The sequence below is a fragment of the Pituophis catenifer genome, unplaced genomic scaffold, assembly GCF_029215685.1.
Source record: "Pituophis catenifer annectens isolate HBS135680 unplaced genomic scaffold, rPitCat1.0.hap2 SCAF_7, whole genome shotgun sequence".
Taxonomy (NCBI): Eukaryota; Metazoa; Chordata; class Lepidosauria; order Squamata; family Colubridae; genus Pituophis; species Pituophis catenifer.
In genome coordinates, this window is record NW_027256887.1 from 25,812,717 (window position 1) to 25,837,207 (window position 24,491).

Genomic DNA, 24,491 nt, shown 5'->3' on the forward strand with positions numbered 1-24,491 from the left:
CAATTTCTGAAATTTTACAGTTCCTTCAATCTGGTCTGGACAAAGGTTTGGCTCCTTCTACGCTTCGATGGCAAGTGGCAGCTTTGGCCACTGTCTTGACTGGCGAAGGTCGTCAACCTCTCTCTCAAAATTCAAAGATTAAGGCTTTTTAAAGAGGAGCAGTCAATTTGTCACCTCCGGTGATACACCGCTTTCCGACTTGGAATTTGACGTTAGTTTTACAAGCTCTTACTTCTGATCCATTTGAGCCTTTGGCTTCAGCCTCGTTACGTAATTTGACCCTAAAAATGGCCTTTCTTCTGGCAGTAACTTCGGCTAGGAGAGTTTCGGAGATTGCTGCTCTGTCTATTCGCCCAGATCTCTGTGTATTTTTTCCTGATAGAGTCGTCCTCCGACTAGATCCGGCCTTCATACCCAAAGTGAACTCTAAATTTCATAGAAGTCAGGAGATTACTCTTCCTAATTTCTGCCCTGACCCCCACCACCCTCTAGAGAGAAAGTGGCATACTTTAGATGTCCGAAGAGCCTTACGGCGTTGTATTAAACGTACTGCCTCCTTTAGAAGAACTGAGGCCTTGCTGGTGTCCTTCTTACCAGCTTTCATGGGGCAGAAAGTCTCTTCTCATACTGTGGGTCGGTGGCTTAAAGCCTGTATATCAGCTGCTTATCATTTACAGGGAAGGGCTGTGCCCGGTGGCATTGTACCCCATTCCACTCGAAGTGCCGCTACTTCAGCGGCTTGGGCTACCCAAGCATCTATTGATGACATTTGTAAGGCAGCGACTTGGTCATCATTGTCTTCCTTTGTACCCCATTATCGTTTGGACACTTTTGCTTCTGCTGATGCTGCCTTCGGCAGACGTGTATTACAATCTGTAATATCCACCCAGGATCAGCCAATGGATCGACTCCTCCCAGACAATGGGTGAACTTAGGTATGTCCCAGAAGTAGGATTGGCGGCGCAGCGAGTCAGGAAAATGGACGTTGTCCTACCTGAACGTCCCTTTTATGCTCGATGCGCCGCCAATCCGGCCCACCCGATAGTCGACCATTGCTGCTGTGGGTGGTGTGTGTGTTTTCTTTTGTCTCCTTATCTGCAGCATTGCCTATGTGATCCTGCGTTGGGATGTTCCTGAAGATGGGTTGGTGTCGTCCTCGTTATCTGCTTTGTGAAAAAGACTGAAGGGTTAACGTCACAAGGGGCGGTATCAAGGCTGCAGAAACATTTATAGGCACTCAGTACATCCAATCATCAATCAAGATCCCAGAAGTAGGATTGGCGGCGCATTGAGCATGAAAGGGACGTTCAGGTAGGACAACGTCCAATTTATTTATTTTTTTGCAATGCCAGAAGTGTTTATTTGTACATTGAGTTGTTTATTTATTATTCTCACTTACAGATGCAAATAAACAAGTGAGATGGGCAAATTTTCATTTTTTATTTAGTTGCATAATAATTCTGCACACTAATAGTTGCCCAATAATTGTGCATAGATAAATATTCTCCTAAGAAAGCCAAAACCTCACTTTTATTTTCTTAAATATTCAGGTTTGAGGTTTATTAACATTTTGGATTGACCAAGAGCACTGTAGTTGTTCAAAAATAAAATTAATCCTTCAAAATAAACTTGCCTAATAATTGTGCACACAATGTGTGTATGTGTGTGTACATGTACATATACATACATACCCGTTTTCCCCAAAATAAGACATCCCCTGATAATAAGCCCAATCGGGCTTTTGAACACATGGCAATAAGGCCAAGCGCTTATTTCAGGGTTCAAAAAAATATAAGAAAGGGTCTTATTTTCGGGGAAACACAGTATATACATACATACATACATACATACATACATACATACACACACACACACACACACACACGTATGTATGTATGTATGTATGTATGTATGTATGCATTACAGTTTAATGGATAAAATAACAGGATAAAAACTGGAAGACTGTAAGTTCTAGTTCCACCTTAGGCACAAAACGAGCTGGGTAACCTTGAACCTGTCACCTTCCTTCAGCTCCAGAAAGCAGGCAGTGTCAAAGCACTTCGGAAAACTTCCCAAGAAAACAACAGGGACTTGTGCAGTTATCAGGAATCAACACTTACTTGAAGACACACACAACACACAGGCAATTATGACTCCTAAAATTAATGCTCCAGATGGTATAGATTTCACTAACTTCCTCCTTTTCTTATCTGCCTAGAGCAAGTAAAAGACTATTCATTTACAGTCAAATGATTTAATTGATGGAAGCAATTTTTATTGCTTAGTTTTGCTTAAAAATAAAGTTAACATGAAAAGCTTCAATTCTTCTTCTGTTTAAATTGTTTCATATTTTCAGGAGCTAGGAGCCAGATATCCAGATATAGTTTCTATTTTTATTTCTGAAATAGCAGTTGTTTATAAAAAATACTTTTATTGAATAAAATATGCTTTCAAAATGAAATAGAATATGAATTTGAAAATCTTCTATATTATAATAGAATTTTAATCTTCTAGATTAAAATCTTCTATCTCAAATAGTTCATTACAATAAATTTTACTTACAAATAATGCTTTAAGTACTAATAGTCTGTGTTAAAATTTAGCAAAATGATTTAGAAAATAAAATCTGTTCAGCTTTGTAAATCAAAGTATTACTTCTGTTAATTACAAAATTCTACAAAGTCAATTGTAGAAAGAGATCTAAGTATTTTTTCTACTTATATGTGAAGGTTTCCTTCAAAAGGAACATACATGTAATTCTGCAAGTCACAATGACAAAAAGTTACATGTATGTGACAATGTAATTTCCATACTTATATGTCAACATCAGACACAATGTAATAACCTTGTGACAGGTTGCTTATTGCTACCTGGAAGTTCATTTTTATTAGAATGCTAACTTTTCACTAATATAAAGAAAGCAATGGCAACTTCTTTTATAATATGTAATATGAAATATATGTAATGTTCCTATACCAATGCACAGAAGAAAGATACTTACAGTCACTGTTAGAGAATCTTGTATGTCTTTATGACTCACTAGCTGAACATTTCCATCTTCATAATAATGAACCTATGTATAAGAAAGTTCACAGTAAAATAATTACAAACAGAAACTGGCAGCATATACCAGTGATATTTTTTGCCTTCCAAAATAAGAAATAGTCTTTAGCAGATTGAGATATGATTCAGATGTCAAAGATTCAAATACTTTTTAAATCTAATAAAACATAACTGCCTACCACTTGTAGATTTAAATTTACTTGTATTGTTCAGATCTTATTTTTATCATTTAATATATATCTTTAAGATCTTAAAGTAGTATATATACTGCTCCCTTTTCACTTTTCCACAAAAAAATAACCCTGTGAAGTAAGTTGGGTAGAGAGAAAGTGGCCCAAAACTGCACAGCAAGATCTTTTGTGCCCGAGAATGGACTTGAAGAAATGTTTCTTTGCAGTAGACATTAATCATTATACAGTACTACACTGGCTGTGTATTTTTACTTTGTTTTGATAAGAGAGTATATAAGAAGAGATATCAAAAATATGTTCAGCTGAACAAATAAGCAAGACTCAGCCCATCTCCTTGACAAACCAAGTTATTTATAGCATATAAATAACTTTATATATTTTTCCATCAATTATTTACTCCCAACTTCTTCCCAGGAAAATGAAATTTTCAGAGAGACCTAGATATCAGTGACCAAACAGACATATACTTACTGGCAAAAAATGTAGGCAATCCCCAAAGTATAACCACAATTACCGTAGGATTTAATAACTTCCATCATTAAGTGATGCAGTCATTAAAGGAGTCACATCCAATTTTATGTCCTTGTTTCTTTAAGTGAATCCAGCTCTTTCCACTGACTTTGCCTGTTGGAAGCCGTTTGGAAAGGACCCAAAATGGTGATCATGTGATCCAGGATGCTGGACTATTGTAAATATATGCCAGATGTCAAGCACTTGAATTTTGATTACAGGATGCTTGTGATGGTCAAAAGGACAAATGTTAAGTCATTTTTTTCAGCACTCTCAGCATTCATTAAATGAATGACAATAAGTCAAGCACTACACATAAGTAGTCTCTTTGGAACAGACATGTGATACTGGTGGGCCAGTGCGTACCACCACCTGCACCTGTGCGCAGGTCAATTTGCACAAACAAGTCTTCCCCCCCTCCCCCACAAGTCATAAAGGTTGGGGACCACTGCTGTATGGTGTATATAATATTTTAATTGTTTTGTATAGGTAGTCTTCGACTTACAACAGTTCATTTAGTGACCATTCAAAGTTTCAATGGCATTGAAAAAATTGACTTGTGACTGTTTTTCTCAGTTACCTTTGCAGCATCCCCATGATCATGTGATCAAAATTCAGATGCTTGGCAAGTGGTTCATATTTCTGACAGTTGCAATGTCTCAGGGTCATGTGATACCCTTTTGGGACCTTCTGACAAGCAAAGTCAATGGGGAAACCAGATTCGCTTAACAATCAGGTTACTAACTGCAGTGATTCACTTAATAATTGAGGCAAGAAAGGTCGTAAAATCAGGCAAAACTCACTTAACAAATGTCTCACTTAGCAACAGAAATCTGGAGCTCAATTGTGATCATAGGTTGAGGACTACCTGTACATCGTCCCAATAGAAAAATGCAAAATAATTTTTGAAAATATCCATAAATTATCTTTTGAGATTTGCATGGGATATTACTAGGTTATTGAGTTTATTCTGGTAAATTAGGGTAGCCATACCTGAATTTTTAAGATACCTGCTACCTGGGTGGTTGAAGGCGTTATTGTGAATTTCCATTCTGATCGCCAACGACCATTCCTTTTAAAAAAACAAATCATAAAAGGAAACGGGAGGGAGGGAAGGTGGGGGGGGAGAGGAGAGAGAAAGAGAAATATGTCTTGAAAATTGCTACAAAATGCTTTTTTAAAAAATGATGTATTTCAAGGAGTTCTGCTTTAGCTCTTCAAAGGATTTTTTTCTAATTTTCAACTCTTTACACTGTATTTAAATTAAAAGTAGTAAAAACTTTATTTACAAACAGTTCGCATATATTTGTAATAAAATTTCAACACACACACACACACACACACACACACACACACACACACACACACCTATATATTAGACATAACCTATTCACATCAAAAAGTGTTTATGCAATATAGCTCAAAAGCCTTGGTAGTACAGTGGTCTAAAGTACCCTGTTATTAAGACCAGCTGCCTGCAATTACTGCAGGTTCGAATCTCGCCAGGCTCAAGGTTGACTCAGCCTTCCATCCTTTCTAAGGTAGGTAAATTGAGGACCCAGTTGTGAGGGCAATAAGCTGGCTTTGTATAAATATACAAAAGAATGAAGGCTACTGCTTAGCACATTGTAAGCCGCCCTGAGTCTCCGGAGAAGGGCGGCATATAAATCAAATTTAAAAAAAAAAAAAAAATCTTGCACCAATTTAATAATACTGAAGCCTCTGCAAAGTCTCCTAAAATTGCTCTAGAGGACTGAAGAATCTTTACAGCAAGTTTTGTGAGATACTTTTAGGAGACTCAGCAGAAGGGAAACTAGTATGTCACAACTGAAATATATATAACAGTTGATATTACCCAAGATGAACGTATGTTTTAAAATAAAACTGAAATAAAAATGTCAATAAAACTTTCTTTGAAATCTATTTCTAAATAAAGCAATTTATACATACCAAAAGTTCTTTGCTTGAAACTGATGACTTTCAATGCAAACAATAATTGTTTGATGTCCATCAATAGTTTTTCCATATACCTTAATCACAAATAAGGAAAAACGTTAATTTTCAAACTTTAGATAATTTCTTTACTCTGCAATCAGACAAAAACACCTTCAGACACTGACGTTAGTTTTCATTAAAAACATATAGCTAATATACAGTACATTTATGGATCCATCAAAATACTGAATAACCTAAAGAATATTAGCTAATAAATCCTAACATGCTAAACAACAAATTTGGAAATAGAGGATCATATATTTTCATTTAATTTGCAGCTAAATATTGCTTCTGATAAAATGAGAATAGTTCTTTTCTTATTCCGTAATGAAAAACAAAAGAAAGCACTTTTCCCATGAATTTTCTGGCAGATTGTGGTTTAAATTGAATCTCACAAATTCACTTATATTCACCTCACTGGATTTATCTATTACGTAGTGCAATAATATAAATTTAGATTATGACTTGGCATTATGAACTATTTATTATATGGGAAAATCATCGTTACTATTAGCTACTTGCTATTGATTATGATTACATATTATCTCTATTAGTGAACACAATGTACCTTTAAATACTAGTTATTAGTAAAAACCAATTTCGTTGTATATATGATGTACAATGACAATAAAGGCTATACTATATAGAGTACTAATATGCTCATATTTTGTATGCAGCCTTACTCAGGAATCAAACACTGTGGAAACAGAATAGCTGTGGAAACAGAAGGTATATTTTTTACCTATTAGGGATGTATAAAACATTATCTACCTAGTGAGATAAGGTAGTGAATAAAAGATGGTGATACATGGCAGTTAAAGGGAGACAAGTACAGATAGTCATCAACTTTAACCGTTCATTTAGTGACCATTACAAAAGCACTGGAAAAGTGACTTATGTTGCGGCAACCCGTGGTCAAAATTTGGGTGCTTGGCAACTGGCATGTATTTATGACAGCTGTACAGTCCCGGAGTCATGTGGTCACCATTTGTAACCTTCCCAGCTGGCTTCCAATAAGAAAAATCAATGGGGGAAGCCAGATTCACTTAACAACCAAATAATTCACTTAAGAACTGCAGTGATTTGTTTAACAACTGTGGCAAAAAAAGTCATGGGGCATAACCCAACTGTCTTGCTTAGAACCAGAAATTTTGAACTCAATTGAATTTTAAATCGAAATCTACATATAAATTTACTAGCAAGGGCATGGATAGGGTGGCTGATATGTATGTAACAAAATCAGTGGACAGGCTGGCACACAGAGGAAGACACAAAAGGAGAGCAAGTACACCAATCTTTCTGTACTTATATTTTGACATTCTTGTGAACTGGGTCTCAAGTAAAATTTGGAACAATAAAAATGTTCGTTTTTGATTTGACTGCAGCACAACCCACCCAAGAATGGTTTGGCCAATGTATGAGCAGCAACATGCAAAAACATTTTCCATTTCATTCATCTCTATAATCATACTAAATAGAACATCCCAGTGTATACAGTAAATGAGCACTATGTTGAAATAGAATCCCTTGCTAATGGTTTTCTTCCTTTAGTATTGATAACTCTGTTGGTTATCAAAATTCCTAGTTGCCATATCTATTTTCAGCCAATTCATAACAAGATGACTGTATTATAGCTGTGGCTGATTATTTGTGCAATATCCATGATGTCCCATGAATTAAAGCAGAAATAAAGATTTTAATTATGCAACCTAAATAATAGTTTTAATCCAAGCATTTTCCAGATTGTGATACTTACTGTGCAGACACCATTTGGATAGTGTTCCTTCACATATGCTCTCATTGCTGTTTCTATGGAGTTTCGCCATGACTCAATTGCATTTTCAACATCGTGAGGCTTTGGATCTGTAGCCTCCTTTCGTAAATGATCAAATTTAAAAGCAATCTTGTTTTTGGGATCAAAAAATTTCCCATTGCCCAAATCACCATGCTCTGTTATTAATACCTACAAAAAAATTATAAAAGGGGCATTTCTAAGTTAGTATTTCTACTTCTTTTAATTAATATAAACAGTACTGTTTATACACATCTGATATCATAGTATACATTAACAATTTTAAATACAATATCTATCACATATAAAGAATATGAAGTTTGAATAGAAAATTAAAACAACTCATATCAATTAGTATTTGTTTTCATAGAGCTCTTCCACTAAAAAAAATAGATGATTAAATCAATTATATGATTGGCTAACATTCTGATAACTTTTCTTCCTTTCAGTTTCTCTCCATTTAAATAATACAACCCTCTGCAGATACAACCCTTTGCAGTTCTGTAATTATGATTGTCTCTGTTGCAATATTTGGAGAAAAATAATGGTGATTAATAAAATCAGATTAGAATGGACTATAAGACAAACATTGTGAAGTTAATGTTGCAGCACCAAAACCATTTATTTATTCAATCAGCTGCAGACCAGATTGTTTAGACACCTCTGAATACTCCATAATTAACCAAAAATGTGATCTATAATCTGCATTATCAAAAACTACTTAATTAAAACATAATGCTAATTTGCGTCACATTAGAAGACAAGCTCTCGTTCAGCTATGGTCAAGGTTGCTGAATAACAAGGCCCTCCTATTCACTAGGACTATGCACAGTCCATCACGAGATTGAAATCCTGTAGGCCAGGATGAAAAATAACTATTGCTTAACGCATTGTAAGCCGCCCTGAGTCTCCGGAGAAGGGCGGCATATAAATTAAAACAAACAACAACATCTACCCAGTTTAATGTCTGGAGAGAATAGTGGTCTAAGGTACCTTATTATGGCCACCTGGGTTTGACCTGCCTCACTCTGTTTGGATAAAATTGTATAGAATTAGGTGTGATACTGGAATTAGTCCCTCTGCCCTATATCAGTGGGGATAAAAGAGTCCCCTTGTTGCAATTGTGATGTTGATATGCAAACAATTAAACATATTGTGCAAGGTTGTCCACAACATTCGTTCTATGGTTCCCTAGATGATCTGCATGAAGCAACCCGAGACAATTACCTGGATAGCTGAATTCAACATCCTGTTATGAGACCATTGCCATACCCACATAGAATTTTTGTATACAATTATGTGCATTGTGTGTATATGCTTACTTCTCTTCTGTCATATTCTCATCAGATGTTAAATAATAATAATTTTCAAACTTAAATATTTTCAAAGATACCTGTTCATCATAGCCTTCTATTTTAGCTGGAGTAAACTGGTCCAAATTATACTGTGCAAATGCACTAGAAAGACAAGAGACATTAGATAAAAATTTGCTACATATTAAAGTACTAAAACAAATATTTATTTCTGTACAAAGTGCAGATATTTATTTCTAATCACTATATCCTCTAGATTAGGGGTCAGAAACCAGGCCACACAAACAAAGCCCCATCCACGGGATGCAGGCAGCACACAAAACCACACCCTCTGGTCCGCGGAAAAACCTCTCCCCACTTAAAGGGTTGGGATCCGCTGCTCTAGGTAAGTCATGACATGACTTGTTTGTCTTTAGATTAACATGTTGCATGAATGGTAAATGAACTATGCTGTTTTTAGCAGTGTATAATGAGTCATATATTGGTTTACACAGGCACTTAGAGTGATGTGCAAGCAGGGATGCATAATCTGATTGTAAAATCACTGGTTTGGTGGATGCAAAAAGTTGTACTGACAAGAAACTGACAAAAGTTTCACATCCCCTTTGCTCACACACAAGACTGACTGGACTGTTCAACAAACTAGAGTTAAAAATTTAAAAGTAATTTATTTTAAAAAGTTCAATTCCAAATTTATTTTAATTCAGCAATTAAAATTTTGAAAGGGCAATGAGAAATATTATCCTCTTCCTTGCCTACCTATATGTAGGCAATAGGTCAAATGTCAATAGACATTTTCAATAATGTCATTCTTTCTTAATGCCATGAAAGAGGTATTGTATTAAGAGGTTAATACTTACTGTGCTGCTCCTTCCCTGAGAAGATTATCATTATTAAGTAGCAAACGAACATCTGAAAAATACTGAGCATTAGTATATGGTAAATATAGTGGATATAAACCCTGTTAGAAAAATATATGCTAATAAATAAAAAATATCCATCTCAAATGCATGCCAACCAAACTAAAGGCTTTTAATACTACATATTTATGCCAGCTATGTATAAGGATGAAATATACTTCTTGAAGTTTCACAGGAAATAGCATTTAAATTTTCTGGGGGATCTGTTCTATATTTAACAGGACATAACTTTACAATTCTGCCCAGAAAACAAACACATTTGTATATACCGTATTTTCCGGCGTATAAGACGACTTTTTAACACATGAATATCTTCTCAAAAGTCGGGGGTCATCTTATACGCCAGGTGTGGTTCTTCTGTAACCAGGCAGACCAGCCCGAAAGGCTCTGACGAGCCAAGCTCTGACTATCCCAGCTGAGTTGCCTGCTAATCAAGCAACTCAGGTTGGATCGCCAGAGCCATTTTAAAAAGTTTTTTCTTTTAAATGGCTCTGACTGCCTGCTAATCGGTAGCAAAAATCTCCCCCCCCCCACTCCAGCTTGCTTACCTTAGCTGCTAGTCGCAACGCTTGCCTTGCTTCACTTGCCTGCAATCGATTGCATCAGCAAGCAACTGAATCTCCCTGCCTGCAATCAAGCAGGCAGGGAGTTGTGGACTTCAACTCCCAGAATTCCTTCGCCAGCAAAGCAAAGCTGGCTGAGGAATTCTGGGAGTTGAAATCTACAAGTCTTAAAGTTGCCAAGGTTGGAGACCCCTGTTCTATAGGGTAAGTTTTTTCCCCCTTTGGGAGCTTTAAAAAAAATAGTTAATTGGGTTTTTTTTAGTTGTTCTTTTTTTAGACCTAGCCATTTAAAGTTTAGGAAGTTTTAAATTTAGCTGCTTTTATATAAAAATAAAATAAAATAAAATAAAATATTTGTGCAGCTTTCTGAGATTTTGTGTGTTTCTGTAGTGTTTCACTCTACCTACACAAACACTCAAAATCTCACAAAGCTGTATGTGGAATTTTGTGTGTGTAAAGTGTGAAAGTTGGTTTTTGGGATTTTTGGTGGTTGTGTGAGGTTCCTGCTTGTTGCAGAGGCCATTCTGGGTCTAGCACAGCTGCTTTTACATTGTGGGTGAACTAGTTGTGTTGTGTTATGTGTGTGTATTTTTATTAATTTTATTTTATTTATTTATTTTATTTTATTTTTATTTGGTGTGAGTTGGAAGAGGGGTAGTCGTATACGGCGAGTAAAGCCCAAACCCTCTATTTTAACAGGAAGAGTCAGGGGTCGTCTTATACGCCCAGTAGTCTTATACGCCGGAAAATACGGTAATATAATAATAACTATAGTATTAAAAAGTTTAAACAAACACATAGAAAAAATATAAAAAGCATTTATATAACAGCTCAAATTTAGAAATTCAATCAAAATTTCTCCTTACATTTCAATATGCACATAATAGAGTTCAATGTTTATTATACACTGTCAAAATCTGCACTTATATGAAGAAACAGAATGTAGCTTACAGTAGCTTACAATGGCATTATGTTCATTATGCAGCTAAGAACTAAAGAACTAAAATATTTCAAGGTTTAAACAGTAGATTGTCCCAAGATTGAAGCACCTCAACCTTGAAACATTTCATTTCTAGTATTTACTACAGGAAAGAAAAAATGGATTTGCAGTAACGGGGCTGGAAAAAATATCCTGGCTTTCCAAAACTTAGTTCCTTCTACCAGCTCTAAAGTATTCCCTAATCGTCACCTGCCATCAGCTCTCACTTCAATGGCTCTTCATGTAAGTTGGTGTTACTTCATTACAAAAGATACTTTCCTTTCAAATTAATTAATTAATTAATTAATTAATTAATTATCATATTTGTATACCGCCCTACTCCCGAAGGACTCAGGGCGGTGAACAGCCAAAATAAAATACAGAGACATACAAAAGTTAAAAACTATTAAAAACAGATTAAATAATTTAGGCTCAAAAAACAAATTAAAAACATCCAATTTATCTAAAAAACATTTAAAACCAATTTAAAAGCCAATTTAAAAGGGAGAGTTAGGCCAGACCAGCCTGTTGGAATAAAAACGTTTTTAGGGTGCGGCGGAAGATGCGTAAGTCTTGGATTCTCCGTATCTCCGGGGGGAGCTCGTTCCAGATGGCAGGTGCCCCCACAGAGAAGGCTCTCCCCCTGGGGGCCGCCAGTCGACATTGTTTGGCCGACGGCACCCTGAGGAGCCCCTCTCTATGGGAGCAAACTGGTCGGTGAGAGGCTACTGGTGGCAGAAGGCGGTTTCCTAAGTACCCTGGTCCTGAGCCATGGAGCGCTCTAAAGGTGGTAACCAAAACCTTGAAGCGCACCCGGAAGACCACTGGGAGCCAGTGCAGCTCGCGCAGGAGGGGGGTCACATGGGAGCGCCACATCGCTCCCGTCACCACCCGCGCGGCCGCATTCTGGACCAATTGGAGCCTCCGGGTGCTCCTCAAGGGGAGCCCCATGTAGAGAGCATTGCAATAATCCAGGCGTGAGGTGACAAGAGCGTGACTGTGCATAACGAGTCCCGATCCAGAAAAGGACGCAACTGGCGAATCAGGCGGACCTGATAAAAAGTCCTCCTGGCCATGGCCGCCATATGCTCTTCTAAAGACAGCCACGAGTCCAGGAGGACGCCCAAGTTGCGAACCCCATCTGTGGGGGCCAACAACTCGCCCCCAATAGTCAGAGATGGCACCAACTGACTATATCGGGATGTCGGAAACCACAGCCACTCAGTCTTGGATGGGTTGAGCCTGAGTCTGTTCCTCCCCATCCAGATCCGTACGGCCTCCAGGCACCGGGACATCACCTCGAGGGCATCATTGGGGTGGTCTGGGGTGGAGATGTACAGCTGGGTGTCATCAGCGTACTGATGGTACTTCACCCCAAAACCACGGATGATCTCACCCAGCGGCTTCACATAAATGTTGAATAGAAGGGGCGAGAGGACCGATCCTTGCAGCACCCCACATACAAGGGGCCTCGGGGTCGACCTCTGCCCCCCTGTCAACACAGACTGCGACCGGTCGGAGAGAAAGGAGGAGAACCACTGTAAAACAGTGCCCCCCACCCCCAACCCTTCCAACCGGTGCAGCATGATACCATGGTCGATGGTATCAAAAGCCGCTGAGAGGTCTAATAGGACCAGGACAGAGGAGCAACCCCTGTCCCGAGCCCTCCAGAGATCATCAACCAATGCGACCAATGCCGTCTCTGTGCTGTACCCGGGCCTGAAGCCCGACTGGAACGGATCTAGATAAGTCGATTCATCCAGGTACTGAGGCAGCTGTCATGCAACCACACTCTCAACAACCTTTGCAACAAAGCGAAGGTTGGAGACAGGATGATAATTTGCTAACACAGCGGGTCCAGGGAGGGCTTCTTGAGGAGGGGCCTCACCACCGCCTCTTTCAAAGCGGCGGGAAAGACACCCTCACTCAAAGAAGCATTTATAATCCCCTGGAGCCAGCCTCGCGTCACCTCCCGGGAGGCCAGTACCAACAAGGAGGGACACAGGTCCAATAAACATGTGGCCGCACTCAGTCTGCTCAGTATCCTGTCCATGCTTTCGGGAGTCACAGAATCAAACTCTTCCCATATAATATTCTCAGGACTTGCCCCTGTCATCTCCCCTGGATCTACCCAGTCAGAATCCAGCTGTCCCCGAATCTGAGCGATTTTGTCATACAGATATTGTACAAAATCCTCAGCTCTACCCTCCAAGGGGTCCTCCCACGCCCCCTGGTGGAGCAGGGAGCGGGTCACCCTAAACAGGGCGGCTGGGTGATTATCTGATGACGCAATAAGAGCAGAAAAGTAGTTACTCTTCTCTACTTTTATCGCCACTAGGTAATTCTTAATATGAGATCTTACCAGTGTCCGGTCGGATTCAGAACGACTAGCCCTCCAACTGCTCTCTAGGCGTCTTTTCCGGCGCTTCATCTCCCTCTGCTCCTCAGTATACCAAGGAGCCAGGTGAGACCGGCGCCGGGTCAGAGGCCGCAAAGGCACGACTCGGTCCAAAGCCCCAGCAGCCGCCCTATCCCAGGCGGCTACTAAGTCCTCAGCCGAGTCGTGTGCCAGAACCTCAGGAAATGGCCCAAGCTCCATCTGGAACCTATCAGGATCCATCAGGCGCCTGGGGCGGAACCACCTGGTCGGTTCCGCCTCCCTGCGGCGGGGTATGGCGGTTCGAAGGTCCAGGCGAAGGAGGGAGTGATCTGACCATGACAAGGGTTCAATCGCTATATCCCCTATCTCGAGATCACTCAACCACTGTCCAGAGACAAAAACCAGGTCCAGTGTGTGTCCCCCCCTGTGAGTAGGGCCATAAATTAACTGGGTCAGGTCCATAGCCGTCATGGAAACCATGAACTCCCGAGCCATCTCAGACATCTCACCGACCGATGGCAGGTTAAAATCCCCCATGACCATAAGCCTGGGGGTGTCAACCGCCACTGCGGCTATAACGTCGAGCAGCTTGGGCAAGGCTGCTGCCACGTGGCAGGGAGCCAGGTACGTGACTAGCAAGCCCAACTGCACCCTATGACCCCACTTCACAAGGAGGGACTCACATCCAGCCGTCTGAGGAACGGTGGCCTCCCTCGGTCCAAGACCCTCGTTAATGACAACCGCCACCCCTCCGCCCCTCCCCTGTGACCTTGGCTGATGGAATGCACAGAAACCGGGTGGGCACGTATCAACAAGGGGGGCTCCCCCCTCCTGGCCCAACCAGGTCTCCGTAATACCCGCCAGGTCCGCACCCCCCTCCTGAATAAGGTCACAAATGAGGGGGGCTTTATTTACCACGGACCTGGCGTTGCACAGCATCAGCCGAAGGCCTGGGGCCTGAGGTTCCGTACAACCTGGGGAACGAGAAGAGCTTTGGGGGCTGGAGCGTGCCACCGCTTGCAACCAGCGAGGACGCACTCCCGCAAGATGTGGCCCCCTGCTCCCGCCATATCTTCCCCTCCCACCTACAGTATCGATGTCATGGCCATATATAGCAATTGATCACTAATTCTAAAAGCACCACCAAAACTTCAAAGACTACAAGATAACACCAATAACAACGCTTCTTTAATTCATACGTTCACAGGAAGAAAAAAAAGGGGGACAAAATAATGAGTAAAAACTGTCAGGCAAGTGCAGGATTTGAGGCAACAGAATCACTCTGAGGTTGTCTTTCTCAAGAATGCTTATAGCTTGATTATTGCCAGTTTCAATTTAAAGACAATTGGTGACTCTAGATATTATACTAAGTCTATTCTATTTGTTAACACCTCTTCAGCAACTATCATGGCTAATCACTTCGTAAATCATTTTTTTTTAAAAAAAGTCTCCTTTTATATCGTTTTCTCAAATCCCCTCAAACTTCATAAAAGGGAGATATACAGATCTATTAATTAGAGCTTGAACCAATTATCAATTCCACAGCTTAGTTCCCCACTGTAACAAAGAACATGACATGGGGGAGGACATATTAAATAGAATATTCTATTAAACAGAATATTTCTAACTTATCTTATAACTTTAATCTTATATTCAATATACGTTCTTTTTAGACCTAACAGTAATAGAGAAATTTTAAAAAATAGTCAATCACACGTACATTACCTTCAGTTAAACAGAAACTTTGAAATGTAACTCAAAAGTAAATATGCACAAAATGCTTCTAATTTAAACTATTTCATATTCAAAGTCCTGATTCATGCTTGACAAAATCAAATCTTCATTTTGCCATTAGATATCAATTATGCCAAAGAATTACCGTATTTTTCGGTCTATAAGACACACTCCCCCCCCAAAAAAGGGGGTGGAAATGTCTGTGCGTCTTATAGAGCAAATGTTGCCGAAGCCCCGCTCACCCGCCCCCCACCCACCCTTTGGCCTCTGCCTCCCAGCAATTTGCCTCCTTGCAGCAAACAACCTGGTCAGCTTCAGCACAGCTTGATTTAGCACGAGCAGCTGATTGGTGGTTGGATAGGCCTCCCGGAATACCACTGATCAGCTGTTCCAGGCTGCGGGAATCACCACCGTGCCCCCCATTTTCAACCTCCATGCATCCTGTTTTCAGCTCGTTCCAGGTGGTGGGGATTGCCACCGCCTATTGCTGTTGATCGGTGGTGATCGGCAACAGCAATCCCCAAAAATGGGGCGTGCAGAGGCAGTGGCGATCCCTGTGGCCTGGAACAGCTGATCAGCAGTATTTTGGGAGGTTGATCCAACCACCAATCAGCTGCTTGTGCTAAATCAGGCTGTGCTGAAGCTGACCAGGCTGTTGGCTGCAAAGAGGCAAATTGCTGGGAGGCAGAGGCAGATTTTTTCCCCTTTTTTTCCTCCCCAAAAGCTAGGTGTGTCTTATGGTTCAGAACATTTTATAGTGCGAAAAATATGGTACATCAATTTCAGTAATAGGGAAATCTATGACTTAAAAGTATTACTTGCATTACTTGCAAGATATTATAATATTCAAACACTAAGGTATCTATATAAAAATTATTAATTTTATTAAGACTAAGATTTACTAAATCTTGATATTAAAACAGTTGTGCTCAAAATGAGTATTTCAAGCATCCAGGAAGTTTGGAACAGCAGCTTCGGACTACAAACAAGATGCTTCAAATTTGAGATGATCAAAATCTGAAACAGGACTCTTCCATTTCAAAAAGGGATGCTGCACTGTATATAGACTATCTGAAATGAAAATCAACATATAGCATGCTCACCATTAAAAACCTCATTGAATTCTCCTGGTGGAGCATGGATGATGAATTTTGCTGCTATGCGCACCTGAAATTAAAACAATTGTTATATTTTTCAACCTAATTTGTAAAGGAAACAAGAAGTGTTTTTTTAAAAAAACCTGAAGTGTATTAAAAAACAGAGATTTATTTTTAAGAAAGAAATGTATGTATACCTTAATTCTACTATACAATTGTTATAGAAGTTTGGTTATTAACTTAAACGCAAAAAACCTGTAGCATTCATAGCACAATTTAGACATAATACTCTGGGAGGTGAAGAAAATAATGATCTTTCAGGAATAAACTGCCTGAAATATCTCAGAATAATATTTCCAATACAATACTAACTTCAAAGGTGGGATTTTTGTTAGCACCGCAACTAAAAACAGGAGCCTTACTTTTTCTTCTAAAACTAATGACTCATAATTATAAATTGCCTAATTATGCTTTCTAAAGCAGTTGTTTCTTTGTAATGAAATGCTTTGTCAAATGAATGAGCACAAAATAACAATACAGTAATGCGGGTTAATTTTTCCAATATTTTCAGTAAACTGCTAATATGCATAACTCTTAATACAACTTTTAAATTCTTTAGTGCTACCAAATTAATACACAAGACAAACATATTACTGTTAAAAAAGAGAGCAAACTTGTAATTGTAAAGACAGCACTATTTATCATCTCTTGTCAAAAGAAAGGAAATACTAGGACAAAACTTTAATTCAGAAATTCTTAAAATAAATATAAAATTAAAGCCAGAAGTCTTTTTTTTAGGTCTGCTAGACAAAGTGTTTGAAAGTTATTTTAAATGTTGACTGCAGCAAAAATTTTGTATGCAGAGAAAAACACATCAGTTCCCACAATGGAAGAATGGATGCTAAAGGTGCTGGACCTGGTGGAGATGTCAAAATAGATTGTCTAAATTAAAGAGAAGAATTTATCTAGTTTTTTTTCCACTTGGAAACCACTTCTGGACTTAATTCTCGAAACAGAAAAAAATGAAACTTTGATTTTAAATTTTTGTCTAAATTGACTATGTTGTTATGAAATAATGTGAAATAATTAGAAATGTAAAAAGATTGAGTTTATAACTTTTCTTGTAACTGCACTGAAAAAAGCTGGAAGTCACTACCTGTTTTCTTTCTCTTTAGCCTTTACACTTTTTACCTTTTTTGACTTTTTTATATTTGTATTTTATCTATAATAAACTTTAATAAAACTTAGAAAAAATACTACAAATGTAATCTACAATACAAATATACACAAATATTATTGTATTAAACAAGAATATTAGAGGTTTTTTGCTTAAGACATACAAGAGATAAGAAATGAGACTTTCTTCTTAACCTCTTCATGTTTATGACCACAACGGAAATCAATTTAGTTAAAAGCAAACCCATATATCATGTTCATGCCTTTATAAGGCAATAGCAACGCTTAATTAGATTTGTATTTACAATTCTTGCAATACAGAAATATGCATAACTTTGACAGAGATTTTGATAATTTAAAATAATATTTGTACTATTCATATTATAGTAGTATATTTATTAATAAACTAGTGATTATTAATAAGTATATACTATAATATAAAGTAGGTTATCTTTCTTTTTTTCCTTAGGTTGCATATTCAGCTTCGTTTTTCTAATTTTTTTCATCTTAAAGAATGTTGCAGGGAAGTGGGTGGATTCTTCCTCCCTCACATATAAATGAGATGAAGAACCAAGATAGTAGCACCTCACTGCAATATCTACCTCTATGTTATTAAAACGCTTGTGTTTCTACCCTCAAGTTAGCCTACCACAATTTTTGAATCAAGATATCTAAAAACTGCTAACTGAAAGGATGCATAAAAAATCTGGGATCTATTAGTCCTGAAGAATTGAAACTTCCATGATGTCCAGACCAGTTTTATTCATAAAAGTTTTATTCAGTTTTATTCATAAAATTGTGGCCATTCCAACATTCCTGCAATCACATGATCACGATTCCTAACATTTCCTACATTTAACTAATTCTCTTCTGAAAAACCTCTGACAATATTTACTATCAAGTATTGGTTATCTTTAAGTATATTCCAGAGTTATTTAAGAATATGTTACTTATCTGTAAGAATCTCATTGGTTTTACATTTGAGTCAAGCATACTTGGGACTAACATCTGGAGTCTCTAATTGCTTTTTATCAGCAAGATCTAAAATGAAAACTGTTTGTGGAGCCTCAAGGTACAGATCTGACATGTTTCTGAAATTGAAGAAGGATCATTCATACAGAGTGTGACCCCCCCCTTCCTTTGGGAGGAAGATCTATTAAGATCTATTAAGCCTAAATGAAGATCTGAATGTTTGGTTTTAGATGGGAAATGGGGAAACCCTACTTTTGCTTTCAGCTCTTTGCAACAGACACTCAGTTTGTAATTTCTTACTATCTCAGTTCCTTAGATTTTTTTCAGTATATTATTTAAAGATATTCTGTCAACATGTTCTACAATGAAAACAGTTAAGACAGAGTTCCAGATTTTGTGCAACTTTCTCATCTTTAACACTCTATTTCTTAGTCATCCAAATGTCCAACTCAGGTACCTGCTGATTTATTTACAATTTTTTGCAAATCTGTATTCAGAATATGCTACAAAATGTAGTGTGTTTTGAGGAAGTAGGGTTCCTGTTCAAAATTGAGAGTTGCTTAATATTCCCCCATGAAACCTACCTAAATTATTTCCTCATACATTTGCATTTCCTCTTTACTTTAAATAAGCATAGAGTTGTGCACAGTGCAATAACCTGGTGCCTAACCTAAAAGTACTGGAAGAATGCTGCCCTTCCTCTTCTTTTCAATGATATTACCAACTATGGGAGAAAGGTGAGGCAAATATAAATTCCTTGTGTAAATTCTGTTTATACAAAGATTGTCTTCCTGGGCTCTTCATATCTATTAAATTCATGCATGTTGAAAACAGGAGGTTTTTCCCCCTTTTCTTCCTATATTGCTGCATTAACCATCAGGGTGACATCTGGAAGATATTTCAAACTTCTATATGAAAACTGAATTTGTATATATTTTGATAGAGACAGTAAATCAATATTCAATGTTCAATTAAAATATCAATTTATATACTCAAAAACATTTAAAATTCATAACCTCATAACCTAATTATTACAAAATTTAATTTGCCTCATTATGAAGAAATTATTGCTTAAGTCATCAATTTCTATGATTTTTGTATTCTAGAAGAAAGCAGAGAGCTTTTGGGAGTACATCGAAAACATAGTTTTCAGAGAATGCCTGTGTAATATCTATTGTGTTATTAAGAATTTCAATCTAAATAAACATAAGTTTAAGGCAATATTTTAAACATAGTGGACAACAGTTGATCCATTAGATCAGCAGTCCCCAACCTTTCTGGCTTGGCCGTCAGTTGTGGGGGGAAAGTTCTGTGTGGCAGGCATGTGCGCACACCTCTATTTGTACAAGCACCTGCCACTCCCGCTGCTTTTGCAGGTGGAGTTGCATGTGCAAGCGCAAGCACCTGCCACTTGTGAGTGGAGCTGCGCGTGGATGCATGCTCTCCTGCTGCTTGCACAGCCCGGTTCCAAAAGGGGCATGGCCCAGTAGTGGGCCGCGACCCAGGGGTTGGGGACCCCTGCATTAGGTTAGCCTTTCAGATATATATATTGAAGCTGGCAAGGAGCATCAGAAATGTTCCTTCCTCTCCCTCCCTCTTCCTTCTACCCTGTCTCTTTTTTCCTCCCACATTTCTCCCTCTCTTTCCTTCTCCCTTTATTCCTTCTGCACTGTTCCTTCTTTCCTCCATCCTTCCTTCCCTCTCTCAAATTCCTACTATTTCTCCATTTACTGTGCTTGTGGAAGCTTGCAAGGAAAGAGTCACTGGGAAACCAAAAGGGAGTTGCAATTCCAAGACCAGCAGGCAGCTAAGTGTGCAGGTTGGAAAGTGTTAATGGCTGTGCACAAGTTATGTCACACATATTTAGGCTTAATAGAGGCATACAGGTGGGCAGTGTGAGTTGGGAAGAGTGCTGGGGAGATGCTGTTTGGGTCAGATGGGATGGAGCATAGGAAGTTAGCTTGGGTCAGGAAGGCTTGCAAAGTGGACGAGGATGCATAGAACTATGCAAAAGGTATCGTAGGGATTGAGGAAGACACCTCAGGAGTAGCATGGGTTGGGGAGGGTAGCATAGACTGTAAGGATACATAGGATTTTCAACCTTCCCTTCCTAGAAGACAGATAAGTGGCTGCTATTGGATGAGGGAGGGAGTAAAGGATTGCCAGAATGGCTGACAAACTATCACTATCAGGAATGTTGAAAATGAGGATCATGGGGCCACAGCAGCAGCCCAGCAGCTGAAAAAGCCACAACTTCCCCAATTTAATTTTCTCAGAAGTCATAGGTCTTGGATTTTGGAGATATTCCGTAAATTAGTCCATTTGAGATACCTTGGAACAAAAATTGTTGCCCTGTGATTCATCCAGTTAAAGGTTATAGAGATGAGAGTTTCAGTTGTATACTAGTCATGGTTGGGTCATTTCAGAGATATTTCCTTATTAGATTCCTCAATGTCTTCAAGTGACAGAACTTCTAATTTACTGCCTTCACTGGAAAAGATGGGCTACAGAGCTATATCTACCTTGAAAATAGCCCAGGTTGAACTAGATAGTCGTCAAACATTACCACAGAAAATATTTTATGATGTTTTGTATTATGGAATAAATTGTTGTGATATATTTATGTCATTAAATGTTTTATAAAAGTTGCCAAATTTCAATTCCAAGAGTGTTATGGATCCCAGATTTTGAACACATTCTGTAAATTAATCTATTTGAGGTACCTTGGCTCAAAATTATTGCTCTATGATGCACTGTGTCTCCCAGTTAAAGGCTATGGGAATGAAAGTTTTAGTAGTATATAGATTAATGTGAACTCAAGACTCTATGGTTCCTACTGAAATCACTTAACATAGCTAGCCTTCTGGAAACAAAACCTCTAGATCACAGTTAAGTTAATATACAACTAAGCTTTGGTTAAACTAAGCTTTTTATTGAATAAATATAAATCAATTCAATTATTCCTGTAGGGTTATAATTAGATAATAGTGGCATGAAAAGGAAGTTATTTCCTTTCAATTAACCAAATCAAGCTAAAGACCATCTTGCAAAATTTTGATCTGATCCTATTATGGCCAATTGGTCATTTCTTTAAGCACATTTATTAAATCTACACTTGTCAAAATTAAAATATGTAGCTTGGACTCATGCAATTATGTTTTACTGAACAAATCACAATTAACACATCAAGTAACTTTCCCATATTATGGCTTACCAATTTGCATGAATCTAAACTACATGTTTAAGTTTGGAAATTGTGGATTCTATAAACCATGGTTAAGGAAGTGACACTTAGCATAATAGGAGGATCAAATCAAAATTTTGCAAGATGTTCTTAAACTTAGTTTGGTTAATTGAAGGGGAATGACTTCCTTTTCATACCAATATATCAAATTTAAGGACAAATATAAAAGAATACATAAATGATTAGACTTATACTTATTCAAAAGCTATTAAATGAATAAAACCAGGAAAAAAGAACCTCATACATCTTAAAATCTAGCTTTAAATAATTTACACTTACACATAAGTAGTAATGTAGGAACGTGACAGCTGCATGTTATAAACATACAGTGTCACAAGAAAATGAACCAGAGAGATGGTTTAAAAACACACTTAGTAACAAACAAGGATTTATTACTAACTGGGTTTTTACATTATGCTACATATAAGCCATCACTGTAAATAACAGATAGATTGACAGATCAAAAGCAAATGCAGGCAAGCCACATTCTTTGCTGGGGGAATCGAAACACTAAGTGAGGCATTTCTAGGATGGATCTGAGAAAAGGCATGCAAACTTTAAGACTCCTAGGAAGAAATGATCAGGAAGAAATTACCCTTTAACCAGTCAGAACTACCCTCAGCACCAGATTAACAAACTGCCCCTGGAAAACCCAAAATAGAAGCAGCATGGGAGCCCCTTCCAAGCAAAACATTAGAACATATAATCAGATCTGCAAAATAATCTTCCGAGTCAAGGACTAGAGATCAGAGAAGTCAGGGGCGTAAAGAACAAGTGTCCCCCCGAGCCATCTTTTGGAAATCACTTCATGCCACGTGAACAGACTATGGGCCACCATTAAATCAAGTGGGCTATGCCATCCACCAGGAAATTGCCCTGAGCCGTTCCAGCGACAAGAGAGGCGGCGGGACCAGCTCCAGAGGCCGACGGAGGAGAGAGGGGCTTGACCAGGAGGAGCCCCTTTCCATCCGCCGGGTTTCCTCCGGATTGAAAGAGGAAAGGCAGACTCAGGGAGAGGCGAGGAAGGCGGGGTGGAGACATCGGATCCGGCGCGCCCGCTTTGCTTCAGCCCCAGCCCGGAGCCTGCAGCCTATTTTCAGCCACCGGACCGTACAAGGAGCGGAGAGGGTGGCGAGTAAAGCAGGCCTCGGGCAGAAGGAAACTAACCTCTTTCCAGGCTGGCAGAGTCGGGCTGACGGCTCGAGCCTGCTCCACATCCGCTTGCTTAATTTTCTTCCTTCCTTGTCCCCGGGAGGGGCAGAAGAAACCGCCACCGCTTCCTCCTCCTCCTCCTCCTCCCCCCCTCTCCCCCAACGCGACCCTTCTCCTCCTGCGGCGAGGGCCTTCTTTACCTTCTCCTCTTCGGAGAGCTGTTCCTCCTGATCCGCCATCTTAGCTCTTCTCCGGTCAGCCCACGAGGAAAAAAAAAAAAGAAGAAGCCCCGGAGACTCGCAAATCGTTAACAGGAGAAGGAAGAGGAGCAGCAGCCGGAGCAGCAGCCGCCAAGGCCCAGCCACCGTCTCCGCCCCTCAGTCAAGCAGGAAGGGCGGGGCTCGGACTCGGGGCGCGGCCTGGAGGCGGAGGTAGAGAGGGAGCGCGAGGCCCAAGCGCGCAACGTCAGGGGAGCGAGCAAACGAGGGGAGCTGCAGAGGAAGAGCATGCGCAAACGGTCTTCCGGGGTTGAGGCTGTCATCTGTCCTACGGGGATTTTCATTTTAGGGGTCTCTCTCTTTTTAGGATTACGAGGTTCAGCCTTCGAGTTTTATGCTTAATTTCTTAACCGGGGGGAGTTTTCAAATTACAATCTCAATCTGTTCGTTTTATAAACATTTAGCAGGCTACCTGGTAAACCTCTCGACCCTGAAGACACGCGGTGCCATACATGCAGGGAGGTGTCTCCTACCAGCCTAGCAACCCCGACCGGAACCCAGTCTCTGTTTACCAACTGCTAACAACAAGAGAGTCCACCCTCTCTTCAAGCTTTGTTTTTCATTGTTTCAACAACACCAATTGTCTCATATAAGTAATGCTTGTGGATACTTTGTATAACAATCTAGTGAGTTCATAGGAGTTGTTAAATAAAAATATGTTTCTATTAATGAGGTAATAAAAGCACCTATGTCAATGGATTTAAAACAATGATTGCATTTTGAATGGGTAGTAATCACATGTACAAATATTAAGATACTGTTGGAAGCCCCCCCCCCCACATAATATTATTTGGGGAATATTAAAAGAGACAGAATATTGTATTTCCCCAAAGGAGAAATGGAGAAACATGCTCTTAAAGGCAGAAAGCACCCTCAGTCTTCCTGCATAGTGAAACAGCCTCCAGCAGATGCCTGAAGTCTATAGAGATGGATATTTTATGCCTATTAAGAAAAACTGGGCCAATCTATTTACAAACAAAAACAACTTCAACTCCATCTGATGAGATTAAGAAGGACAGGACAGGACTTTTAGGACATAATAGGATTAACTCACCACCATTAGAATAGCAAAAGGCACAAGGCTAAGGTGACCAGATGTCCCGCTTTTGGCGGGACAGTCCCGCTTTTGAAC

General features: G+C 39.2%; 1 protein-coding gene across 1 annotated transcript in view; it reads right to left on the reverse strand.

Moving 5' to 3' along the window:
• The window catches only part of CAPZA2 (capping actin protein of muscle Z-line subunit alpha 2), a 36,778-nt gene extending 13,322 nt beyond the window's left edge, over positions 1 to 23,456 (reverse strand). The window contains exons 1-8 of the mRNA XM_070947650.1: positions 23,282 to 23,456; positions 16,544 to 16,607; positions 9,725 to 9,776; positions 8,945 to 9,008; positions 7,516 to 7,722; positions 5,715 to 5,794; positions 4,758 to 4,836; positions 3,002 to 3,073 (exon numbers count right to left, since the gene is read on the reverse strand). Of these exons, the coding sequence (XP_070803751.1) occupies positions 3,002 to 3,073; positions 4,758 to 4,836; positions 5,715 to 5,794; positions 7,516 to 7,722; positions 8,945 to 9,008; positions 9,725 to 9,776; positions 16,544 to 16,607; positions 23,282 to 23,320 (657 nt within the window). The 5' untranslated portion in view covers positions 23,321 to 23,456. The remainder of the gene's footprint in view (positions 1 to 3,001; positions 3,074 to 4,757; positions 4,837 to 5,714; positions 5,795 to 7,515; positions 7,723 to 8,944; positions 9,009 to 9,724; positions 9,777 to 16,543; positions 16,608 to 23,281) is intronic.
• Positions 23,457 to 24,491: the final 1,035 nt, after the last annotated feature.